This window comes from Symphalangus syndactylus, chromosome 23, assembly GCF_028878055.3.
Source record: "Symphalangus syndactylus isolate Jambi chromosome 23, NHGRI_mSymSyn1-v2.1_pri, whole genome shotgun sequence".
In the NCBI taxonomy this organism is placed as follows: Eukaryota; Metazoa; Chordata; class Mammalia; order Primates; family Hylobatidae; genus Symphalangus; species Symphalangus syndactylus.
In genome coordinates, this window is record NC_072445.2 from 19,367,215 (window position 1) to 19,389,020 (window position 21,806).

A 21,806-nucleotide genomic window follows, 5' to 3' on the forward strand; every position below is an offset into this window, starting at 1 on the left:
CCTTGTGCCTCCTAACTCCCACTTTCAAAACCGACTGATCTAGTAGCTTATGACCCTCCCTGTCTACCCCCAGAGAAGTTATGAGTTTCTGGTTTGATTTCACTGTTGCTAAGATGAGACCTCTGACAAGATTTTAAATTCTTTTAAGGCATTAAAGGAAACGATAGGAACATGATAGGATATCTTTTTGATGTTCCTTCATTGATGAAGGAGCCTACCAAGAGTAAATAACAGTAAGACATTATTTTGGAATTTCTTTATATTGAGTTGAGGAAAATAAACTTGTCTGACTTAGTAAAAATTTCACTTCAAATATCTAAAGTGCAACGAGAAACAAAAAGAGAAAAAAAATCCATGAGGATTTGGTTTTAAAGTCTGGTGAGTGAACCTATGTGATCAGAGTGTTGGGTTGGTTTACACATTGACCTGGCACACGTGGGTTTTTAAAGCCCTCTGGGATTCTCTGGGGGTGAAGAACTTAAGGATCAATGCTGTTAAGACTGCAAAGTGGGGGAAAAAGACTGTAAAGTGACTGGTGCATTTGAAGGTCTGTCTGTGGCTTGCTGTTCCTTTATGGGAAAGCTAAAGTTTTCTTTTTTTTTTTCTTGTAACAATTCTATCATTATTTTAATTGATATTTACAGATTTTTCCCTCCATCTTCTGTTATAATTTTTAGGTGCTTCAGAACTGGGCCCTTTTTCAGACCCCAGGCAGTTCCCAAGCATTTCATCCCTCACTGAGAGCCGCTTCTCCAACCCACGAATGCACTATCCAGCCACCTTTACTTACACCCCGCCAGTCACCTCAGGCATGTCCCTCGGTATGTCCGCCACCACTCACTACCACACCTACCTGCCACCACCCTACCCCGGCTCTTCCCAAAGCCAGAGTGGACCCTTCCAGACCAGCAGCACTCCATATCTCTACTATGGCACTTCGTCAGGATCCTATCAGTTTCCCATGGTGCCGGGGGGAGACCGGTCTCCTTCCAGAATGCTTCCGCCATGCACCACCACCTCGAATGGCAGCACGCTATTAAATCCAAATTTGCCTAACCAGAATGATGGTGTTGACGCTGATGGAAGCCACAGCAGTTCCCCAACTGTTTTGAATTCTAGTGGCAGAATGGATGAATCTGTTTGGCGACCATATTGAAATTCCTCAGCAGTGGCCCAGTGGTATCTGGGGGCCACATCCCACACGTATCAATATATACATATATAGAGAGAGTGCATATATATGTATATCCAATTAGCTATCTACAAAGTGCCTATTTTTTAGAAGATTTTTCATTCACTCACTCAGTCATGATCTTGCAGCCATAAGAGGGTAGATATTGAGAAGCAGAAGGCTCAAGAGAGACAATCGCAATCGAGCTTCAGATTGTTTACTATTTAAGATGTACTTTTACAAAGGAACAAAGAAGGGAAAAGGTATTTTTGTTTTTGTTGTTTGGTCTGTTATCATCAATAACCTGTTCATATGCCAATTCAGAGAGGTGGACTCCAGGTTCAGGAGGGAGAAGAGCAAAGCCACTTCCTCTCTGTGCTTTGAAACCTCACACCCTCACGGTGGCAGCTGTGCATGGACCAGTGCCCTCCGCAGACAGCTTACAAAACCAGTTGAGGTGCACTAAAGGGACATGAGGTAGAATGGATGCTTCCATCACAGTACCATCATTCAGAATAACTCTTCCAATTTCTGCTTTCAGACATGCTGCAGGTCCTCATCTGAACTGTTGGGTTCATTTTTTTTTTTTTTTTTTTTTTTTTCCTGCTCTAAGAAAGTGACTTCAAAAATAACTGATCAGGATAGATTATTTTATTTTACTTTTTAACACTCCTTCTCCCCTTTTCCCACTGAACCAAAAAGAAATCCCATCCCTAAAACCTGCCTTCTCCTTTTATGCAAAACTGAAAATGGCAATACATTATTATAGCCATAATGGTATAGATAGTGTTTGTGTTTGGCTATGTGTTATTTGTTTTCTTTTTTTTTAAATTATGAATATGTGTAAAATCTGAGGTAACTTGCTAACGTGAATGGTCATATAACTTTAAAGATATATTTATAATTATTTAATGACATTTGGACCCTTGAAACATTTCTTAGTGTATTGATATGTTGACTTCGGTCTCTAAAGTGCTCTTTATTAAATAACAAATTTCTTCAGTGGTCTAGAGCCATATCTGAAATATTGCTAAGCAATTTCAGTTCATCCAGGCACAATGTGATTTTAAAAAATACTTCCATCTCCAAATATTTTAGATATAGATTGTTTTTGTGATGTATGAAGGAAATGTTATGTTTAGTTCTTTCAGATCTTTGAATGCCTCTAACACAGCTTTGCCTTTTAAAGCAGTAATTAGGGATTTAAAAAACAACCTTTAGCCCTTTATCAGCATGAAATGCTGGAATGATGTGGTTTTCTAATTTCTTTGGGGTAATTATGACTCTTGTCATATTAAAAAGACAAGCACAAGTAAATCATTGAACTACAGAAAAATGTTCTGTGGTTTCATAGTTAAGCAAAACTCTAAATCGCCAGGCTTCATAGCAAAGACATAGTCAGCTAAAAGCCACACATGTGGATAGAGGATCAATTATGAGACACCTAGTACAGGAGAGCAAAATTGCACCAGGGATTCTTAACCAACCAGCCTTACCAAACAACACAACAGGGGAACCCCAATCTGCCTTACCCAAGGCCCCCCTGGCAGCTTTCCACAGAATTTGCATTTAAAGGAGCAGAATGACATCACTGTCCTTTGGGAGTAGGTCCTCTGAAAAGGCAGCCAGTTTCCAGCAGGTAGCTGAGCTGAGAGGACATATGGTCCGTGGGGACCTACAGACAGCCTTTGACATTTGTATTTCTTACAATGGAGGGCCAAGGAGGGCAAGGGGGTGTGGAGTTTGGTGTCTACTACTGTGTATGAATTTGAGCCAGAGCCCTTCTGTGGCATGCACTTTGACCACTCCTGGCAGTCACATGGCAGATTTCCAAGTGCAAATCCTTAATCCAAACAAGGATCATCTAATGACACCACCAGGCCAATCCCTGCTCTCCTCCCCGAAAAGTCAGGGTCCCTTCATTGGAATCCTCCACCCACCCAAGCAGAATTTAGCAGAGATTTGCCTTCAACCCCTAATGGCCCCCTTGTTCTCTGGTCCTTCTCAAACCCACCTTTGTAGGCCACCCAGCATTGCAGGACAGCCTGTGGGGCAGCTGGACCTGTGCTTCCTGCCTGGGAGTCTCCCTTGGAATTCATCCTGACTCCTTCTAATAAAAATGGATGGGAAAACAAAACACTTTGCCTTCTAAAGGCCGTATACCAAGTATGCTTAGATAAATAAGCCACTTTTCTATTACTCAAGTAAGATGGAAGTAGTAATTGATACTATTTATTGTTTGTGTGTGGTAGCTTGAAGCACACCACTGTCCATTTATTTGTAAGTGTAAAATATGTGTGTTTGTTTCAGCAGCACTTAAAAAAGCCAGTGTCTGGTTACACATTTCAATTTTAATTAATTGACATAAAAATGCTACCGCCAGTGCCAGCTGCATCCTATTTAATTAAAAAGGTACTATATTTGTACATTATTTTTTAATGTTAAAAGGGCTTTTTTAAGTTTACAGTACACATACCGAGTGACTTTAGGGATGCTTTTGTGTTGAAATGTTACTATAGTGGCTGCAGGCAGCAACCCAGAAACACTTTAGAAGCTTTTTTTCCTTGGGAAAAATTCAAGCACTTCTTCCCTCCACCCTCACTCCAACCACCCCAATGAGGGTAATTCACATTTCTTAGAACAAATTCTGCCCTTTTTTGGTCTAGGGATTAAAATTTTGTTTTTCTTTCTTTCTTTTTTTTTTTTTTTTTTTTCCACTGAACCCTTAATTTGCACTGGGTCATGTGTTTGATTTGTGATTTCAAGACCAAAGCAAAGTCTTACTACTACTGTGGAACCATGTACTAGTTCCTGGGAATTAAAATAGCGTGGTTCTCTATGTAGCACAAACATTGCTGGAATTTACAGTGTGATCAATGCAGCCACATTTTTATTCATTTCAGTTGTCTCACAAATTTTAACCCGTATCAGAGTTCCAGAACAGGTACCACAGCTTTGGTTTTAGATTAGTGGAATAACATTCAGCCCAGAACTGAGAAACTCAACAGATTAACTATCGTTTGCTCTTTAGACGGTCTCACTGCCTCTCCCTTGCCAGGGCCCTTTCAAAATGAGCAGAGAAGTCCACACCATTAGGGACCATCTGTGATAAATTCACAAGGGAGGAGATGTGTGTACAGCTTTAAGGATTCTCTCCATTCCGAGGAAGGGGACTGGCCCAGAATCCAGGTTAATACATGGAAACACGAAGCATTAGCAAAAGTAATCATTATACCTATGGTATTTGAAAGAACAATAATAAAAGACACTTCTTCCTAACCTTGAATTTGTTGTCTTTAGAAAACGAATGCATTTAAAAAATATTTTCTATGTGAGAATTTTTTAGATGTGTGTTTACTTCATGTTTACAAATAACTGTTTGCTTTTTAATGCAGTACTTTGAAATATATCAGCCAAAACCATAACTTACAGTAATTTCTTAGGTTTTCTGAATAAAATTCCATTTCTTTTGGATATGCTTCACCATTCTTAGGTTTCTGTGGAACAAAAATATTTGTAGCATTTTGTGTAAATACAAGCTTTCATTTTTATTTTTTCCAATTGCTATTGCCCAAGAATTGCTTTCCATGCACATATTGTAAAAATTCCGCTTTGTGCCACAGGTCATGATTGTGGATGAGTTTACTCTTACCTTCAAAGGGACTATTTGTATTGTATGTTGCAACTGTAAATTGAATTATTTGGCATTTTTCTCATGATTGTAATATTAATTTGAAGTTTGAATTTAATTTTCAATAAAATGGCTTTTTTGGTTTTGTTATGTGTGTACCTTGGGTCTTTTCTTGTTCACGGTTTCTCCCTAGTCTGATGTCTACTCCTGCTTACACCTGGGCACTGTTTGGTCTTAGGACTTGCCAGGGCTAGTTAAGAGAAGAGATGCTCTATTACTGGGGAGAAGAAAAAAAATCTTAGTAAACGGTGTCTTCTTGTTTTGTCCTATTCCTAGAGAGGGGTGGGCAAAGAATCTAGCAGTGAACTCACTTCCTTACTAGCTTGTGTCTGAAGGAAGGAGTGCTCACCTCATCCTTGAGTAAGGCCATTTATTCCAACTGGGGGACCTATGAGGGGTATAGATGCAGTCTTGATGGCTTCATGATTCTAATCTCTGAGAACATGAACAGGGCCCCACAAGTGAACCTCTGGCTATCAACAGAAGCTCTCAGGCAGCCCAGACATAGGCTAGTCTGTTTTCCTTTCCACATCTCTTTTGGGTTCTTAAAAATAAAGTCAACCAAAGCCCAAGGATGAGTAAAAATGAACCTTGGCCTGAAGGGCTGTAGCCTCAGAAGAATTCTCCTAGCGAGCATAACTATAGTTTGGAGATTTTTTTTTTTTCCCTTGGCCATTGTTTATTTTTGGTAAGTCCCAACCCCCCCACTCCCCTTGTGATAAGGTTGAAGGCCTGGGGTAGAAAGGTTGCTTTCTCTGTGTCCTGTGCTTTCTGAATGCTTGGGCTCACCACAATTCTAAAATAGGGACCCAGGAAATCGTGGTGCAGAGAAGGTCAGCCAGTGGCCAAGCTGACCCACATCATAGGGAGAGTTAGAGACCTTGAAGATCTGCTCATTCTTAACCCTTTGGCACTATTTTCTAAGAAATCTTGGAAATAGTTAAATTCCAAGAATAGGAAATGTCCTGAAAGCACTTGGGTGAGCTTAAGCCAGGGAACTTGTCTGCAACTCTGAGGATGTAGATTTATTTATTTAAAAAAAAAATTAAACATCTGTGTGACTTTAAAGGGCATTCACAAGGGAGGTGGTCACAGTGGCTTTCTTTCTGTCTCCAGTTTTCTCCATCAGGATGGTCTAGGGCAAATCCCTTTACTCCTCTGTGTCTCAGTTTCTTGGTTTATGAAAAGGCATTGGGCTAGATCTTGGCACTATTGACATTTCAGACTGGGTAATTCTTTGTGTGTGTGTGTGTGTGTGTGTGTGTGTGTGTGTGTCAGGGATGCTGTCCTGTGCATTGTAGGATGTTTAGCAGCATTCCTAGCCTCTACCCACTAAATGTTAGTAGCACCTCCCTAGTTAGGACAATCAAAAATGTCTCCAGATGTTGCCGAATGGTCCCTGGGTGGCAAGATCACCACCGATTGAGAACCACTGAGCTAGAGGCTTTATTGACAGAACTGATACGAGAACACATTGCTTATTAAATCAGAGTAGCCAGGCAGAGGCTGAGGGACATCCCAGTGAAGGCTACACATCAACCTTTTCCATCCCTTCACTTGATGGCACCCGAAGATTTGGATGTATTGTGAGGGCTGCTGTTGGCTTTTTCGTCTGCACTTCTTCACTCCTCTCTGCAACATGGGCTGTGCAGCCAGTGAACAGCCCAGCTGTGGGGCTTTGTTAAGCCTGGATTGGTTGGCCATATTTATCATGGCCTGTTTCTCACTGAAACGGCAGGCGGAAGAAGAAAGCAATTTCTGCAGTGTTTTTGACCCCTGATGTCCCCTATCCCCCAAATATTTAATCATCAGGCATTTCTGCAAGAGTGGGTGTTTCCTGTTAACTCGATCCCAGCCGGGACTGGCCCAATAAACACCTCAGGTCTCTGTCACAGAGTTTATTTGGCGGGGAAATGGGTATTGCCATGTAAACAGGAAGGCCCCTGAAGTTATTATCTATAGACGCAGTGGAAGAGCCACATGTTTATATTTATGGGACTTGAAAACAGTATGAAAGGCAAGGGAGGATGTCAGGGAAGCCCTCACTGGCAGTCAGTGAGAGCAGGTCCTACAGCTCTTTATTAGTTAATTCTCTCTGGAAATGGTTGGTAAACAATAATGACCTAGCCAAGAGCCACTACAGAAATGGAGGTACTGGCTTGCCTGTACCTAGATTACCAGGTTAGCAATAAACAATGCTATCCGTTGGCCTCTCTGTCCTAACTATTTGAAAATTATTTTAGAGACCAGTCCTAGGAAGCAACAATTTGGAGGTATCTAAAAACGATGCTTATGATAACAGTGTCACCATCTCGAAGTTCTTCTGAGGAAGCGGAGGACAACTCAACTGACTGCTCCAGTTGTAGTGAGTGTGGGCCAGCTCGCCTGTGAAAATCCCCAGCAAACTCTCATGCATTCACTCCTTAGTCAGTTTCTGTGGGGCTGGAAAGGACATCTTCATACAAGAGTTCATGACACCTGAGCTGTCCAGGTATTGGTACTGGGGATCAGGCTTGCACCCTAGGCCTATGCACCCCAGGTATACTCCAAATTGCTCCCAACCCATCTCGGCTCTTCTATTCTCTCTCCTCTGGCCCGGAAAATGTGCTTAAGAAAGGCCAGGTAGGAACCAGTATGTGGAGAGCTGATACTCTTGATTTAAACTCTGGGTTCTGAGCAAAGGCAAGGGAGTCTTTCCTTCCTCCCTACTGTTCCTGTGGACCCTGAGAAGCCTCTTTGTGTCTTCCTAGGGGCTTCTCCGTGGTAGCTATTCAATCAGGAGGCCTTGGAAATGAAATTGTAAAAAGTTATGAATCAAAACTTATCAAGGAAAAGGATCTAGTGAAGATGCAAAGGGTAATACACCAGGGATGTGTGTGTGTGTGGGCGAGTGTGGTGTGTGTGTGTGTGTGTGGGTGTATGTATGTATGTGTGTGTATATGTGTCTGTGGTGCATGTGTGTATGTGTATTTATGTGTGTGGTGCATGTGTGTATGTGTGTGGCATGTATGTGCACGTGTATGTATATGTGTGTGTGGCATGTGTGTATGTGTATACGTGTGTGTGTGGTGTGTGTATGTGTGCATGTGTGCATGTGTGGTGTGTGTATGTGTGTATATGTGTGTGGTGTGTATGTGCCTGTGTATGTGTGTGTATATGTGTGTGGTGTGTGTATGTGTGTGGTGTGTATGTGGTGTGTGTGTGCATGTGTATGTGTGTGTATATGTGTGTGGCATGTGTGTACGTGTATACGTGTGTGTGTGGTGTGTGTATGTGTGTATATGTGTGTGGTGTGTGTGTAGTGTGTATGTGTGTGGTGTGTATGTGCCTGTGTATGTATGTGTATATGTGTGTGGTGTGTGTATGTGTGTGGTGTGTGTGTGGTGTGTATGTGCCTGTGTATGTGTGTGTATATGTGTGTGGTGTGTGTATGTGTGTGGTGTGTGTGTATGTGTATGTATGTGCATGTGTGTGTATATGCGTGGTGTGTGTATGTGTGTGTGTGTGGTGTGGTGTATGTGTATATATGTGTATGCACACACAGGTATGTGCGTGCCTGAAGGGAGGGAGGGAGGAGGGTGAAGTTTGGAAAGGGTAACTGAACAGCCACCCACTCAGAGAAAGATGGGGCTCACCACCCCCACACACGTACTCAGGAGACACAGTGTTTCTTGGTCTCAGTTTTTTATTTCTGCAAATTCTTCAAAAAAAAAAAAAAAAGTACTGCCTTTATCCCACAAGTGATAAAGAAACAATTACTTGTCTTCGAATAGGTTATTGGGACAAGGGATCCTGGATGCTCCTTGATATGTCAGTTAAGGGAGCAGGGAGAAGCTAACATTTAAGGAGTTTTTAGTAATTTTTGTAAAGCTTTTATTCAAAAGCTTGTGACTCAATCCAGCCCTGCTCTTCAGATATGCTCAGCCATTTGGGAAGCAGAGGGATCAAATTTCTGGAAACACATTTTACATTTACCAAAATGTATTTTAATTCGTTTCTTATTATCTTGTTGCATTGATGTCAGGCCACTTAGTGGGGTTTTCTGCAAAACTTGCTTCCTGTTTTAGCATTGCAAACATAGCTCACTTCTTGATTGCTATCTATTCTTTCCAGGTCATTCCGTCCCACTCCGTAGCCAATAAAAAGGGAAGAATTTCCCCCACCTGCTATTCTTATAAAGAAATCAAGGACATAGAGCAAAATACTTTTAGCAAAAAGGCAAAATTCTTCCACATAAGCCCTTCAGGGAGTAGCTATTGCAGCAGTAACATTAAATGGCACCGGAACACAAAAATGCACAGGCTCATGTGGCCTTAGGAAATTTTTCTGGGAGGACCAAAAGTACTAGAGTTAACCCGAATGTGGAAATGGAAGTAGGATAGAGTGAGCTTTGTGGAATTAGAGATACAGTATATAATGGCAGAAATTAAGGGTGTTTTTGAGAGATGGGAATACCAAGAACACCCAAAACACAATTGGATGATGGATTGATAGAAAAGTACACATTTATTTAAAAGCAGCAAAAAGCAGATAACAAAACCACATAACATATAGAATTGTGGCACGATTAATAAAACAGTGTTAGGATTTAAATCACCTTTGACATCCTTTCTTTCCTAAGCCAAGTCACCTATGTATCCTAACTCCATCTATCTCCAGCAGTGAAATAGTTGGACCAATTTCACTTTCTGTTTCTCTGTGAGTTTCCCTTCATTCTTCTGCCCCTAGATGAGAGGAGCCTTTTGTGGGATCATTATTTATCCCAGAAATGCTTTAGCCTGATTTTGTTCTCCCTAACCATCATTTAGTATTTAAAATCCTAGAAATCACAGTGACTTTACTCTTTTTTAGTAGAGTGCTTAAAGAGTCTTTGTGTGTGTAGATTTGGGGGTGTAGAACATTTGGCTCCTTACAGAAATCTTATTTATGGCTTCACAGATGAGAAATACAGAGATTATTATTGAATACGATTCTCAACCACACCTTCTGGAGCACAAACTGTGAGCTCAGGTTGTGCAGGGAAAGATTGGTGAACCAACCGTCATTCCTCGTGGGCATGAGAGGGAGAGAAGGATCCAAGGAGAAAGCAAGTTTGAACTTCAGCAAGGAGTTAAGTGGTTAATAGGAACTCAGTTTTTTTTTTTTTATTGGCTAATAAAACCTCTCAGGGTTTTTCATATTATATGGTCCCTTCAGGCTCCTAGCCCAATGGCTTAAAAAAAGGGAAAGACAAAAACAACAACAAAAAGCTGGAGCCTAAATACCGATGCAGTCCCAGTCTTGTTTACTTTTTCATTTCCGCAGTTGTAAAAAAAAAAAAAAAAAAAAAAAAAAAAATTCCTCTGGTAGTTCAACTTTATCATAGGAACTGCAGGAACGGACCGGTGTTTGAACAACTCCAGTCATTCCTGCCTCCCAGTGAAAGGAAAAAATATGCTCTCTCTCTGTGTGCCTGTTTCAGAAAAAAAGTAGACCACGCTGCAAATGATGGATGCATCAGGCAATTTTAAAATGAAAGCAGGGGTGGAACGAGGGAGCGCAGATATTGAACTGAAACACATCTCTGGAATCCTGAATGCAAATGATCTCTGCCCTTTTATTGCCAGTGGTGCTGTTCTCCCAACAGAGCAGGATGTTCTTGTTTTTAATAATAGCCAGGCCAGATGCTAAATTCTCCTCAGCAACATGCTGTATAAGTGAGAAGGCAAACAGCTGATTCCTGTTAAGACGAACACCGGGAGAATAAGCCAGAAAGTATGAGAATTCTCTGGAGGTTTTTGCTTTGTAAACCCCTGTTTGGCAGAAAGATCACAGAATCTGAACTGAAAACACAGTGTGTCCCCTGCACCCGTTCCTCGGCGGAGCTGCTCGCTGGGTGCCTTTGAGCCTCTCGCCTTCGCCATCCAGCCCCTTTCTAAGCTGTCCAGAAGACGAGCTCACAGGTTTCCCAAGAGGGAAAGTCGGAAGCCCTGAGCCCTTTGACTTTTAGTGACTGTAGAAAAATACTCATCAATAGGAGGATTTTTTTTTTTTACTTGCTCCTTGCCGTAAAAAATAGCGAAATCCTGAACACGAGCCAGTATTTTTAAATGGCATCTTTGTTCCATCTTTTTCACTACCTTCTTCCCCCTGTCAGAGTCCATCAAATCCCTCAGATACTATTCCTTCCAGAATAAGCCACACATGCAAGATGCTGCTTTCTTCTTTCCCAGGGAGCTGCCAGAGCCTGTGTGGTGTTCTGTGCGGCTGGGCTGACCAGATCAGACAGTGACCAGGGTGCATGCCGCTGGCTAGCTCATGCCACCTCCAAATGCTGCCCTGAAGGCCCTTCCTGGAGAGCAGGGGTGCCCTGTGGAAGGGGTCTGCAGAATGTTGTCTTCCAGTCATTCCTAGGGGCTTTGCTTCCAAGGCCTGCAGGAAAGTGAGTGAGAGAAGAAGGGGATGTTAGGAGCAGGTTGAGAGGCTCGCCCCAAAAATAAGTTCCCCAAAGACCCCTTTCATTACCTTTCCTGTTCACATCATCCTCCTAAACCCTCATACTTTCTCTCTCCAACTGCCACTTCCTCCCTTGAAATGCAGAAAGGGCACATTATCCTTTCTATTTTTTCCTCCCTAGCTGTCCTTGAAGTTCACTTGGCCTTGATCTCACTAGTATGAACATCCTGTGGGGAAAGCAATGGGAGCCAAAGATGATTTTCCTACTTCCTTACTTAGGATGGCACTGAAGCCCATTGTTTTAATTTCCTTTTGAGGAAAAGTCAGATCTGGTAGCAGTAGCATGATCACATATGTACCTGGCACTTTTCTTAATGTTTCACGTGCCTTATCTTAATCTTCCCAGCAACCTATGAAGAAGTTAGTACTGTGTTTATCCCTATTTTACTGATAGGAAAACTGAGGTTCAGACTTGTCCAGCTATTAAGACTCAAGTCTAGATCTGCTTGATACCAGAGACTATGTTCCTAAGCTCAAACTTTGGGCACAATCTCTTTATCATCTGTATCATGGAGTTTATGAGAAGTAAATGAATTAATGAGATCTAAAAATGCCCAGCAAAGTGTCTGGCACATAATAGATGTAAACTAGATGGTACGTATTATTATTGTTGATAATAATTAAGATTGTTTTTAAAAGCATAAATAAAATTTTCAATTAATTGGAATCACAATAGAGCTGAAGCCAGAAGTGGAAGATTTTTAAAAAATACTATTTTAACATTTTTAAAAATGTTGCTCTTTGACAGAGGTTTTTTTCCTATATATTTTATAAACTATTTTTCTACTGAACATTAAGGTTCAGGCTGTTACAACAGCCATTAATCCATTTCATTAAGGTTAAGTTTGGCAATTGGCTTACTATGGGCTGCTTCCCTAGGGAACCCAGAGATATCATATCACATAAACCATGAATGGAATACATCAACACCTTCAGAACAAGAATGTTGACCTTACCCCCATCCCAATCCTCAATCTGTAGTCTCTTCCAAGGATTTCCATGTAGGTATGTTGCGTTTTGTGTGAACATTGTCACTGAAAAAGTTATTATTGCACTTAATTTGGCAGCATTGGCTTCATCTAACTAGAAAGAGACCCAAGCCAAGACATTCCTGTCAACTTCAACCCTTACCTTTCTATGAATGGCTCTGGGGTCCTCCTTGCAATCTGACAAAGGGGCACTACCCAGTTCCCTCCCATCTGAAGTGGAACCCCTGATCTGGGCAAGGCTTTGTGTTGGTGTGCAGAAGCCTGGAGGAGCCCAGGGATGGAGCATGACTGTTTCTTGCCCTAAATGATTTAAATCACTTTGAATGAATAGGTAGGCTTCTCTCCAAGTATCTTCAAGTATCTTGCAGACTATTTTCTTAAATCTATATGGAAGAAAATATTATATTTTACTGAAAGTCCAGATAATAGAAATTATCTCTCTCCCTCTCACACTCTCTTCCTTCTTTTCTTTCTTCTCTTTGAAAATATTTGTTGAACAGCTACTATAGGCAGACCAATATGTTGGAAGGCTTGCTGTCATTAAGAAGCATTATTGGAAAGCATGTCTGTTCAACTTAATCCATTTCAGTAAAAAAGGTTTTTGTCATGCCATTCTTTATTTTAAGCAAATTCATGAATTCTTCAGATTGCAAAAAACAGATGTTAAAAGTTAGTAATTAGTTTATAGAGAGAATTTAGACAGTTTTGATTTCTGTTTATAGCCAGTTTCATTTTCCATTTCTCATTTCCTAAAGCAAACACTCAAATATTTGTAAGGTACTTGGCATCTAGATTTAGTCACACAAGACTTTCATTCCCACCACATATATAGGTGGTTTGGTGTTCTAAAAGTGGGTGATTTTCATACAAAGAGGGAAAATCTGCTCTTCAATTTTCTCCACCCTGTTGTAGCAGCCATGGAGCCAACTCTCCATGAAGGGGTTGACCAGTGTATTGAAAGGGGGACGTCAGAAAGTGGCAAAAAGTTCTGGGTTCCAGATCCTTAACCCCTACTAACTAGATGCGTGACCTTGAACAAGCCACTTAATCTCTCTTGACCTTCTCTTTAACTCTGGACAATAATATATTGCCAGCCAGATGGTCTGCTGAAGGACCATGGAGCTCTTACCTATAGATTTGGAATGGCCTTTAGAATGGAGAAATTATGGGGAGTTTTAAAAGACTAGAGTCAGTCTAACATTAAGAAAGAGAATGGGGTCCATTGTTTACTGCAGAACTGGCAAAATGGTCATTTTGTAGAGGATGGGGAAATGGAATCCCAGAGAGGTCAAATCACTTTTGAAGGATCACCCCATAGACAGAAGATTGGAAGTCAAATGTCAGGACATCTATTTCAAGCAGTTTCTATACTCACTCACCGTAAGAGATATTTCCTTCCTTCATAATAGTAGCACCTTCTGCATTATATTTTCATTAACTACTTTTTTAATTTCCTGGTTTTCATGAATCTATTTTCATTTGTTATAAATTTAGGCAAACTGATTTATTAAAACTTTCTTATATAAATTAATTTCCAATGTGCTGATCCCATACCATGCTCCAGCTAACCTTATTAATTAAAAACCTGTTATATGTTACTTTATTTAAAACATAGATGAAGTTAGCATACCAGGCCTGACTTAGTGGATGAGAAATCCAGTCTAGGAGCATCAGTGCCATTTCTTCCTGGAGAAAGCTGATACATCTGTTGGCAACATGCTTCAAGTTGATTTCCCTTTAGTGGACAAGAGGGATTTTCTCAACCAGACCCTTGCCATCAATGCTAAGGGTAGTGGCAATGGCCTTGCTATGGAAAGGTCTTTCTATTTGCTGTTTCAAGCTTTCACCTCTAGAGATGGGGCCATAGTCTTGACTTCATTAACATGATGTCCTAGCCACCTAAACAAATCAAGGCATAACAGCTATTCTTGAAAAAGGGCTTGTCATCTCAATTGTACCTTTTATCTGCTTGCTATCTAAGTTACCTATAACCAATATCCCTTTGTATTAGTCCATTTTCACACTGCTGACAAAGACATACCCAAGACTGGGCAATCTACAAAAGAAAGAGGTCTAATTGGACTCACAGTTCCACGTGACTGGGGAGGCCTCACAATCATGGTGGAAGGCAAGGAGGAGCAAATCATGTCTTACATGGATGGTGGCAGGCAAAGAGAGAGAACTTGTGCAGGGGAACTCCTCTTTTTAAAACCATCAGATCTCATGAGACTTATTCACTATCATGAGAACAGCACGGGAAAGATTTGCCCCTATGATTCAATCACCTTCCACCAGATCCCTCCCACAACATGTGGGAATTCAAGATGAGATTTGGGTGGAGACACAGCCAAATGATATCACCCTTCAATTTAAAAAGTAGAAGGGGAAAACCATTCTAATGGGGCGATGATAGAGCACACAGGTATTAAGTATGGTGTGATAAGACTTATAACATAGTTCATCTGACCCCTGTTTAATGATAGACACAGCCATTATTGTGCCAAGTGATTCTCAGACATAAGTGCCAAGCCGTTTACAGGGCAGAGGAAGGTGGAAAGCTAAGAGGAGGAGGAATTTGTGGCTTCACCCCATCCCTTGCTTGAGAAAATAATTGTCATTGCTTTGCTTCAGTCCCCATCTCTAGTCTGACATTAAGGGAGGGGTTACATTTGTATGCATTCAAAAATATTGATTAAACACTTACTAGAAATGATGGAAATGAAAATGACTGACATACATCTCCACCCTCATGAAGCTCAACATCTGCTCAGAGAGACAGAAATATAAACTTCACGGCCAGGTGCAGTGGCTCATGCCTGTAATCCCAGCACTTTGGGAAGCTGAGGCAGGCGGATCACCTGAGGTCAGGAGTTTGAGGCCAGCCTGGCCAACATGGTGAAACCCTGTATCTACTAAAAATACAAAAATTAGCCAGGTGTGGTGGTACACGCCTGTAGTCCCAGCTACTCAGGAGGCTGAGGCAGGAGAATCACTTGAATATGGAAGGCACAGGTTGCAGCAAGCCAAGTTGCGCCACTGCACTCCAGCCTGGGCGACAGAGTGAGACTCCTTCTGGAAAAAAAAAAGAAAAAAGAAAAAAAGAAAGAAATATAAACTTGTACAGTGCAGCAGGTGCCATATGAACCAAGGGCAGAGGGGGCCCCAAAGAGGCAGCAAGTCCTGGGAAAGGCAGGAAGATGACATCTGGGCTGGATCTGGAAGCCTGAGTAATTCCTTGCCACTCAGGGTCTGAAGCTGAGCTAGTGTCAGCTCACATCCTTCCTGCAGTGCAGCGCCTGGGAGTGGACACATACTGCCAGCATGGAGCTCCCACGTGTAGCTTTTCAGAAAGAGAGAAAGAAAGAAAGAGAAAGAAAGAAAGAAAGAAAGAAAGAAAGAAAGAAAGAAAGAAAGAAGAAAGAAAGAAAGAAAGAAAGAAAGAAAGAAAGAAAGAAAGAAGAAAGAAAGGAAGGAAGGAAGGAAGGAAGGAAGGAAGGAAAAGAAAGAGAAAGAAAGAAAGAAAGAAAGAAAGAAAGAAAGAAAGAAAGAAAGAAAGAAAGAAAGAGAGAGAGAATGACCCCAGGCTCTGCAGCATTCTTTAGCATGCCAGACTACACGCCCACAGATAGGATGAGCAAGGGGGTGGAGTGGTGGGGTAGGGTGGGCAGTATCAGAATTTCTGTGGGATAGGAGTCATACTTGGGAAAACCATAGTCAATAGTAGAATTTAATAATTAAAAATCTAGAGAAACACCTATGTTGTTAAAACAGATAGCATGAAAAAAATGTGAGATTTTAATGTTTAACAAAAGTGGGCATAGATATAAAAATGTTGAGAGGACAGCATAAAATGTCAAATTTTCAGTACAGAACAGGGATATATTTTATCTGATTGCTCACCCTGTACCTACTACCAAGTGAACTAGAGTCTTGATGGAGCAGTGAGGGATAATTTTGGCACAAAGGACCCTTCGGCCGTAAATAGGAAAGGTTGTCAAGCATAAATGGTTGGGGTAAGACCACTCAGCATGCTCACACATTCAAAGAGCTTGACAAGAGCTATGCTTGTGACTGATCCTATGTAACATTTTAAAGCAGGATCTTGGTGTCTTCTCTATCCACACCTCCAGAGCTGTCCTTTGGAGGCCCACCATGCCCCTAGAGGACTTCACATGGACTCCCCTCTCTCTAAGCCCACATCAGCTAACCCTTTCCCATGGACCTCCCCTTCTAAAAAATGAACCTGTCCTGACTCTCACCCTGGAGGGATGAATTTGCATTTCCAGGGAAGTTTTCTGGAACCATGAAAACCTTACCTTCAAAGCCCCATAGCCTTGTGGAAAGGCAGGAACCTTCCTAGGGATGCTTTTTTGGCATCCTCACTTCCCATCCTGGAACCGCTGCCTCCCTGTGGGCTACTCTTCCCTGCCCAGCTGAGAGCCATTCTTCTCTCTCGCACCCAAGCATCCAGCCCAGATCCCTTGAAGTAAGAGAGGATCTGAGCCCATAGCCACTGTGGGTTAGGGTGAAAATGAGGGTTCTGATTCTATCAGAGGCCCATTTTGGGAGCTTGCATTGATTTCTGTCTCTGTGAGAGTTATTTTATTGATTCATGGAATCTTCATTAGAGTTATTAGAACAAATAAAACACACGCATGCACACACACATTAATTCATCTATAACCCTCCCAAACCACTGGCTGGCGAAATGAGTTATATTTCCAGCCCTGACATCTTGCCCGTTTGTCATTCTCCTTCCTGGCCACATCAAGTTCCATCGGGTTTGAGTTTATTGGCTACACAGCGAAGTTTATGTTGTCACAGAAATTAGCCTTGATGGACAGGGATATGGCCAGGAAATCAGGAAAGCTCGGCAGCTTCATGGTGTTGGCATAGCTGAGATGTTAGGGTGCCTGGAGCCCTCTCCAAGAAAAATCAAAGCTGGCTCTTTGCAGCAGCAAATGAGTGCAACAAGACACTCCTGAGGGATGAGAGCCTGGACGTGATTGTGAGCCGTCCAGTTCTCATTCTATCCATCCACCCTCCCCCCTTCCTCCTCAACCCTTCTGGTGCCCCCCACTGCCAAAAATCCTTCCCTGTGCAATGGAGGCAGGTCTGGGAGGCCTGAGGTTAAGCTGCTCTCTTCTACAGTTCGTGGTTAGCTTTCATAGCTTCTTGGCTGCTTGACAACTTTGGATAATAATTCAATATTTCTTACTGAAATACTTGACCTTATTGTTAGTTTTTGTGACAAGGGGAATTTAAAGGAGCTGCAAAAATGCAAGCAAGTGTGGCTGAGAAAGGCCAGGGTATGCCACTGAATAGTGAACAGTTTCTTTTTCTGACATGTATAAAATTTAGGTGAAAACAGGTCAACATTGATCTTGGCAAATGGGAAAGCCAGTTCTATTGTTAGCAAACGAGCTTCAGATATAAATGTAAGTCTGGTTCAATCAAAACCACGTTTGGTTTTAGAGACTAGTGATGTACTCTCCATAAAAAAAAAAAGTGTATTTATATAGACACACGAAGTAAAAATATTCTTTGGCCAAAAGGATCATTTTCTAAGTATCAAATCAGCTTGTTGAAGTACCAGATGGGACCCCTTTCATTTTCTTTTAAAATTTGTAGGGTGTCTGCTCCCGGCATCTTCTTTTCTCTTTATTTTGAATTGGCAAGGGCTTTTGAAGATTATAATCATGTATTAAGAAAAATCCTGCGTCGCCTAATGTTGGGACTTATTGCAGACTGCGAGCTCATGGTTGAGAGAGAAATGAAGTTATAGGATTCAAATATATAGCTCTCCAGATTTGGCCTGAGTCTTAGAGTCATTTTTATGGGCTGCTCTCAAGAGTTTCATATGATATGTTTGAGCGCACAGAGGGGGAACATAAGAGAAGTTCAGTCACTTGCCAAATCCAGATCGTGGAGGGTCAGTTAATTTTAGCCTACTGGCAGCTTGCTGATCTTATTTTCTCTCTGTCCTGTCCTGGGGTCATCTGGAGTCCTTGTCCTGCTATAGGAATTAGAACAATCATAGGGGTCAGAACTCTTTCTTCTCCCACAACCTCCCATTAACAAATGAGGAGACGAAGCTCCAGAGTTAAATGTGTGTTGCTTTATAGGCTTCTAGAAGGATTGACTCTTTATCGGGAGATTTAAAAAAAATTGAGTTGAAATTCACATAACATAAAATTAATCATTTTTAAGTGAATGATTCAGTGGCATTTAGTACACTCTCAATGTTGTTCAACCACCACCTCTGTCTAGTTCCAAAACATTTTTATCACCCTAAAAGAAAACCTTGTGCCCATTAAGCAGTTGCTTCCTAGTCTCATCTCCACATCCATTTTTGTGTATAAGTTGACCTGATTAGCTTGGTTTCCACAGAGTGTCCAGTTAGGGATTCACAACTTTAAATAAGACGTGGCTGCATTTCTGGATGGGACTGAGAGGAGAGAGGGAGTATTTCTCATGGGGAGCAGCAGAGGTCCTGGGCTGGGATTGGGGTGGGATGCGGGAGAGACAGAGTCTGGAATCTCATGGTAACACAGAATCAGACTTTCTGAATGTGAGGGAACCTTCTGTTGGGGTAGCTGCTCTTTCTGGGGCAGATTTTTGGTCTCCTGCAGAGGTGCTGATCCCTTTAAAATTCTCAGCATTCTCACTCTTGGGTGTCCTGCCTTCCCATCTAGGAGGTGTCTTATTCCTTTAATTTGTGTTGGTAGGCATCCAGGTTTGGCACCAGGCAGTCCCCACTCTGGAAGCCGGGAGGTAGTGTAGTCTCACCCAGGTCTTGAGAGGAAGGTCTCCCCGGGATGCTAACTGTAAGCTGTCTCCTTCAATACCCATCATCACCCCATATAATCATTTTCAAACGGCAAATGATAATGAAAGCTCTCCTCTATTTTGCTTCCAAGTGTCAACGTATCTACACAGGTTATAGATGCATATGTGAGTTGCCTGTTTAAGAAAAAAAGAGGTTTGAGGGGGATTCGAGTATGTTCAGGGAAGACTGAACATTGCCTCGGATTGCTTTCCAAATGCTCTGTGGGAGGAGGCCAGGAGCATGGTCCAGAGACTGAAGAACTAGGTTGTTTTTAAGCTGCCTCTGGGCAGGGTCAGCGGGTGGTCTCTCCTGAGTCAGGTTCCTTGTGAATCTAAGGGTAGCTTAAAGTTGGGACTGAGACAGGAGTGGGGAACCCAGAGGCCAGTTATGGCAACTAAAGATCTGTGCGTAGATCCTTAAAGGAAAAACCCAAGTCTCTGACCCCCTTGAGGTCACATGTTCTGGGGCACACAGTGTCCAGGTCTCATGGTGACCCTTCTTCATGAGGCATCTGTTTTACTGAAGAGATTGGGATGGGTGGGGAGAAGTTAAGCAATGTAATTGGTAAGTAATTTCAACCATTTTTTAAATTAAAATGTAGATGACTAAATTATGAAATGCAGTATAAAATTCATAGGAGTTGTGAAGATAAAGCAGGACTTTGGTGAAATCTACCTCGGGCCAAACCCAGGCAGACTCCCCGGTATTGAGGCAGTTAGGTGGCTGTGATAGAAATAATTGTGAAGTCCTGTCAGTGTTCAGGGCATGTCCCCAGAGGCCTACGGAGTGGTTGGCTCTTATAGAATTTTCCCCTGCATACCTTGTCCTTTCACTCATCCAACTCCATCCCTTCCTGCAAGCCATAAGCCATTTCCCACCTCCTCCATGAAGATCTCCTTGCCATTCTGACCCAATTGCTCAGTGATAGTATATGTAGCCTGCACTGTGAGTTTGGTCCTCCAGTCCTCTTATACTCTGTTTCAGTTATCTATTGCCGATTAACAAATTATGCCACAACTATGTGATTTAGAGCAACAGTCATATTATTGTTCACAATTCTGTGGATCAGGGATTCAGTCAGGAGTCAGCAGGGCAGTTCTGCTCCACAGGGGATCAGCTGGGGCCGTTCACTTGGATGCATTCAGCTGGAGTTGGGATGGAAAGTTCAAGTAGGCTTCATAAACATGTCTAGTTCCTTGGTGCTTCTGTACGTGGCCTTTCTCTCTCCCAAATGGCTAGCTTGGGCTTCCTCACGGCATGATGTTCCCATGGTAGTTAGAATTCTTACAGGGTACAGGCTTCTAGGAAGCACAATATTGGAAGCTACAGTCTTTTAAGGTCTACCTTGGAAGAGGGGTGGGCAGGGTCACTTCCACTGTGTTCTCTTTGTCAAAGCTAGTTACGGGACCTGCCCAGAATCAAGGAGAGAGGAATAAGTGGAAAGGCAACAAATTTAGAGTTGTCTTTAAACTATTACATGTATTAATAGTTGAAACCCGTCGTGACTGACTTGGAAGCCCATGATCTTAATCACTTTGCAATGATTCCTCTTGGATATCGTGGTTCTCAATGATCCCTCTCAGTGCTGATTGCAGTGGGACTTAGTGAACATCTGGTGATTATTTCAGGGTTCCAGAATCAGTAACAGGGGTACACGGAGAAGAGATTTTGGGCATGAGGCATCCCTGCACAGGCAGACACCTCTTCGTCAAGACACAGGGATAGGAGGCATCATGGTGATAAGGAAAGTGAGTGTTTGGCAGGAAAAGATGAGTCCCTAGTGTTTTGTGAAAGGAGTCATTACATGCTTTCTTGAGTTCTGTAATAGACTGAGTATATGTCAAATAACTGGCAGTTGAGGGAGCTTTGGTAAGGGGGAAATAGGGACTCACATCACTTTACGTTTCAAGATCTGCAGGGAAGTGCTAGGTGGCAGGAGTCCTCTGAACTTCCCAGTGCACCTGGGGGCTGCCCTGGCCATCACTCAGAGATCCAGCAGGGTCCAAAGAGCAACCCTTCCAGGAAAGCAGAGGTGGGACTCTCCAGAGAAAGAGGCTATTGTTTCTTGCCACTTTAAGTAGCTGATGACAGTACAAAGGAATGCAGTTAGGACCCTCCCTTCTAACTATGAAGGATTAGAGACTGAAGAACCAGACTGCAAAAGCCTCTGGGCACAAGGTGTGGGAAACGCTGCGAAGGCAGAGGGGAGCCACCGTTTCTTGGGGATGGCAATGTTGATTCTAGAATTCTGCCCCTCTACTTCTCAACTATGGGACTCTCTATCTCACTGAGCCTCTGTTTTCTCATACACACATTGGTGATATGAGAAATGCACAGTTGTGCTGCTCAGGATTTTTTTTTAAGAGTTAAAAATTTAAAGGATCTTGCATGGTGCTTGCCACAGGGTAAGTGCTTACTAAATATTAAATTTTTTATCTCCAAAATGTTAGAAAAGTTGCCTTAGAAATTGTTGAATTCCGTTTGTGAATGACCACGCTGAGGCCTGGAGATGTTAGAATGATTTTCAACATGTTGGTGAATCCACGTTTCCTCCTCTTGGCCCAGGGCTCTTGTTTCTGTTCCATAGACATTGAAGCCCCTCTGTCAATGCATTTTCATCATAGCCACACT

The 21,806-nt window shown here is 42.2% G+C and overlaps 1 protein-coding gene across 6 annotated transcripts in view; it reads left to right on the plus strand.

Moving 5' to 3' along the window:
* The window catches only part of RUNX2 (RUNX family transcription factor 2), a 281,684-nt gene that overhangs the window by 221,250 nt on the left and 38,628 nt on the right, over positions 1-21,806 (plus strand). For 5 of the 6 annotated variants that reach the window (XM_055263933.2, XM_055263934.2, XM_063633185.1 and 2 more), the window contains one exon: positions 678-4,950. The exons of the other annotated variant lie outside the window; for it this stretch is intronic. In XM_055263933.2, coding sequence (XP_055119908.1) covers positions 678-1,156 — 479 coding nt within the window. In that variant the 3' untranslated portion in view covers positions 1,157-4,950. Of the gene's footprint in view, positions 1-677; positions 4,951-21,806 lie in introns of those variants that run through there. 6 annotated transcript variants of the gene reach the window in all.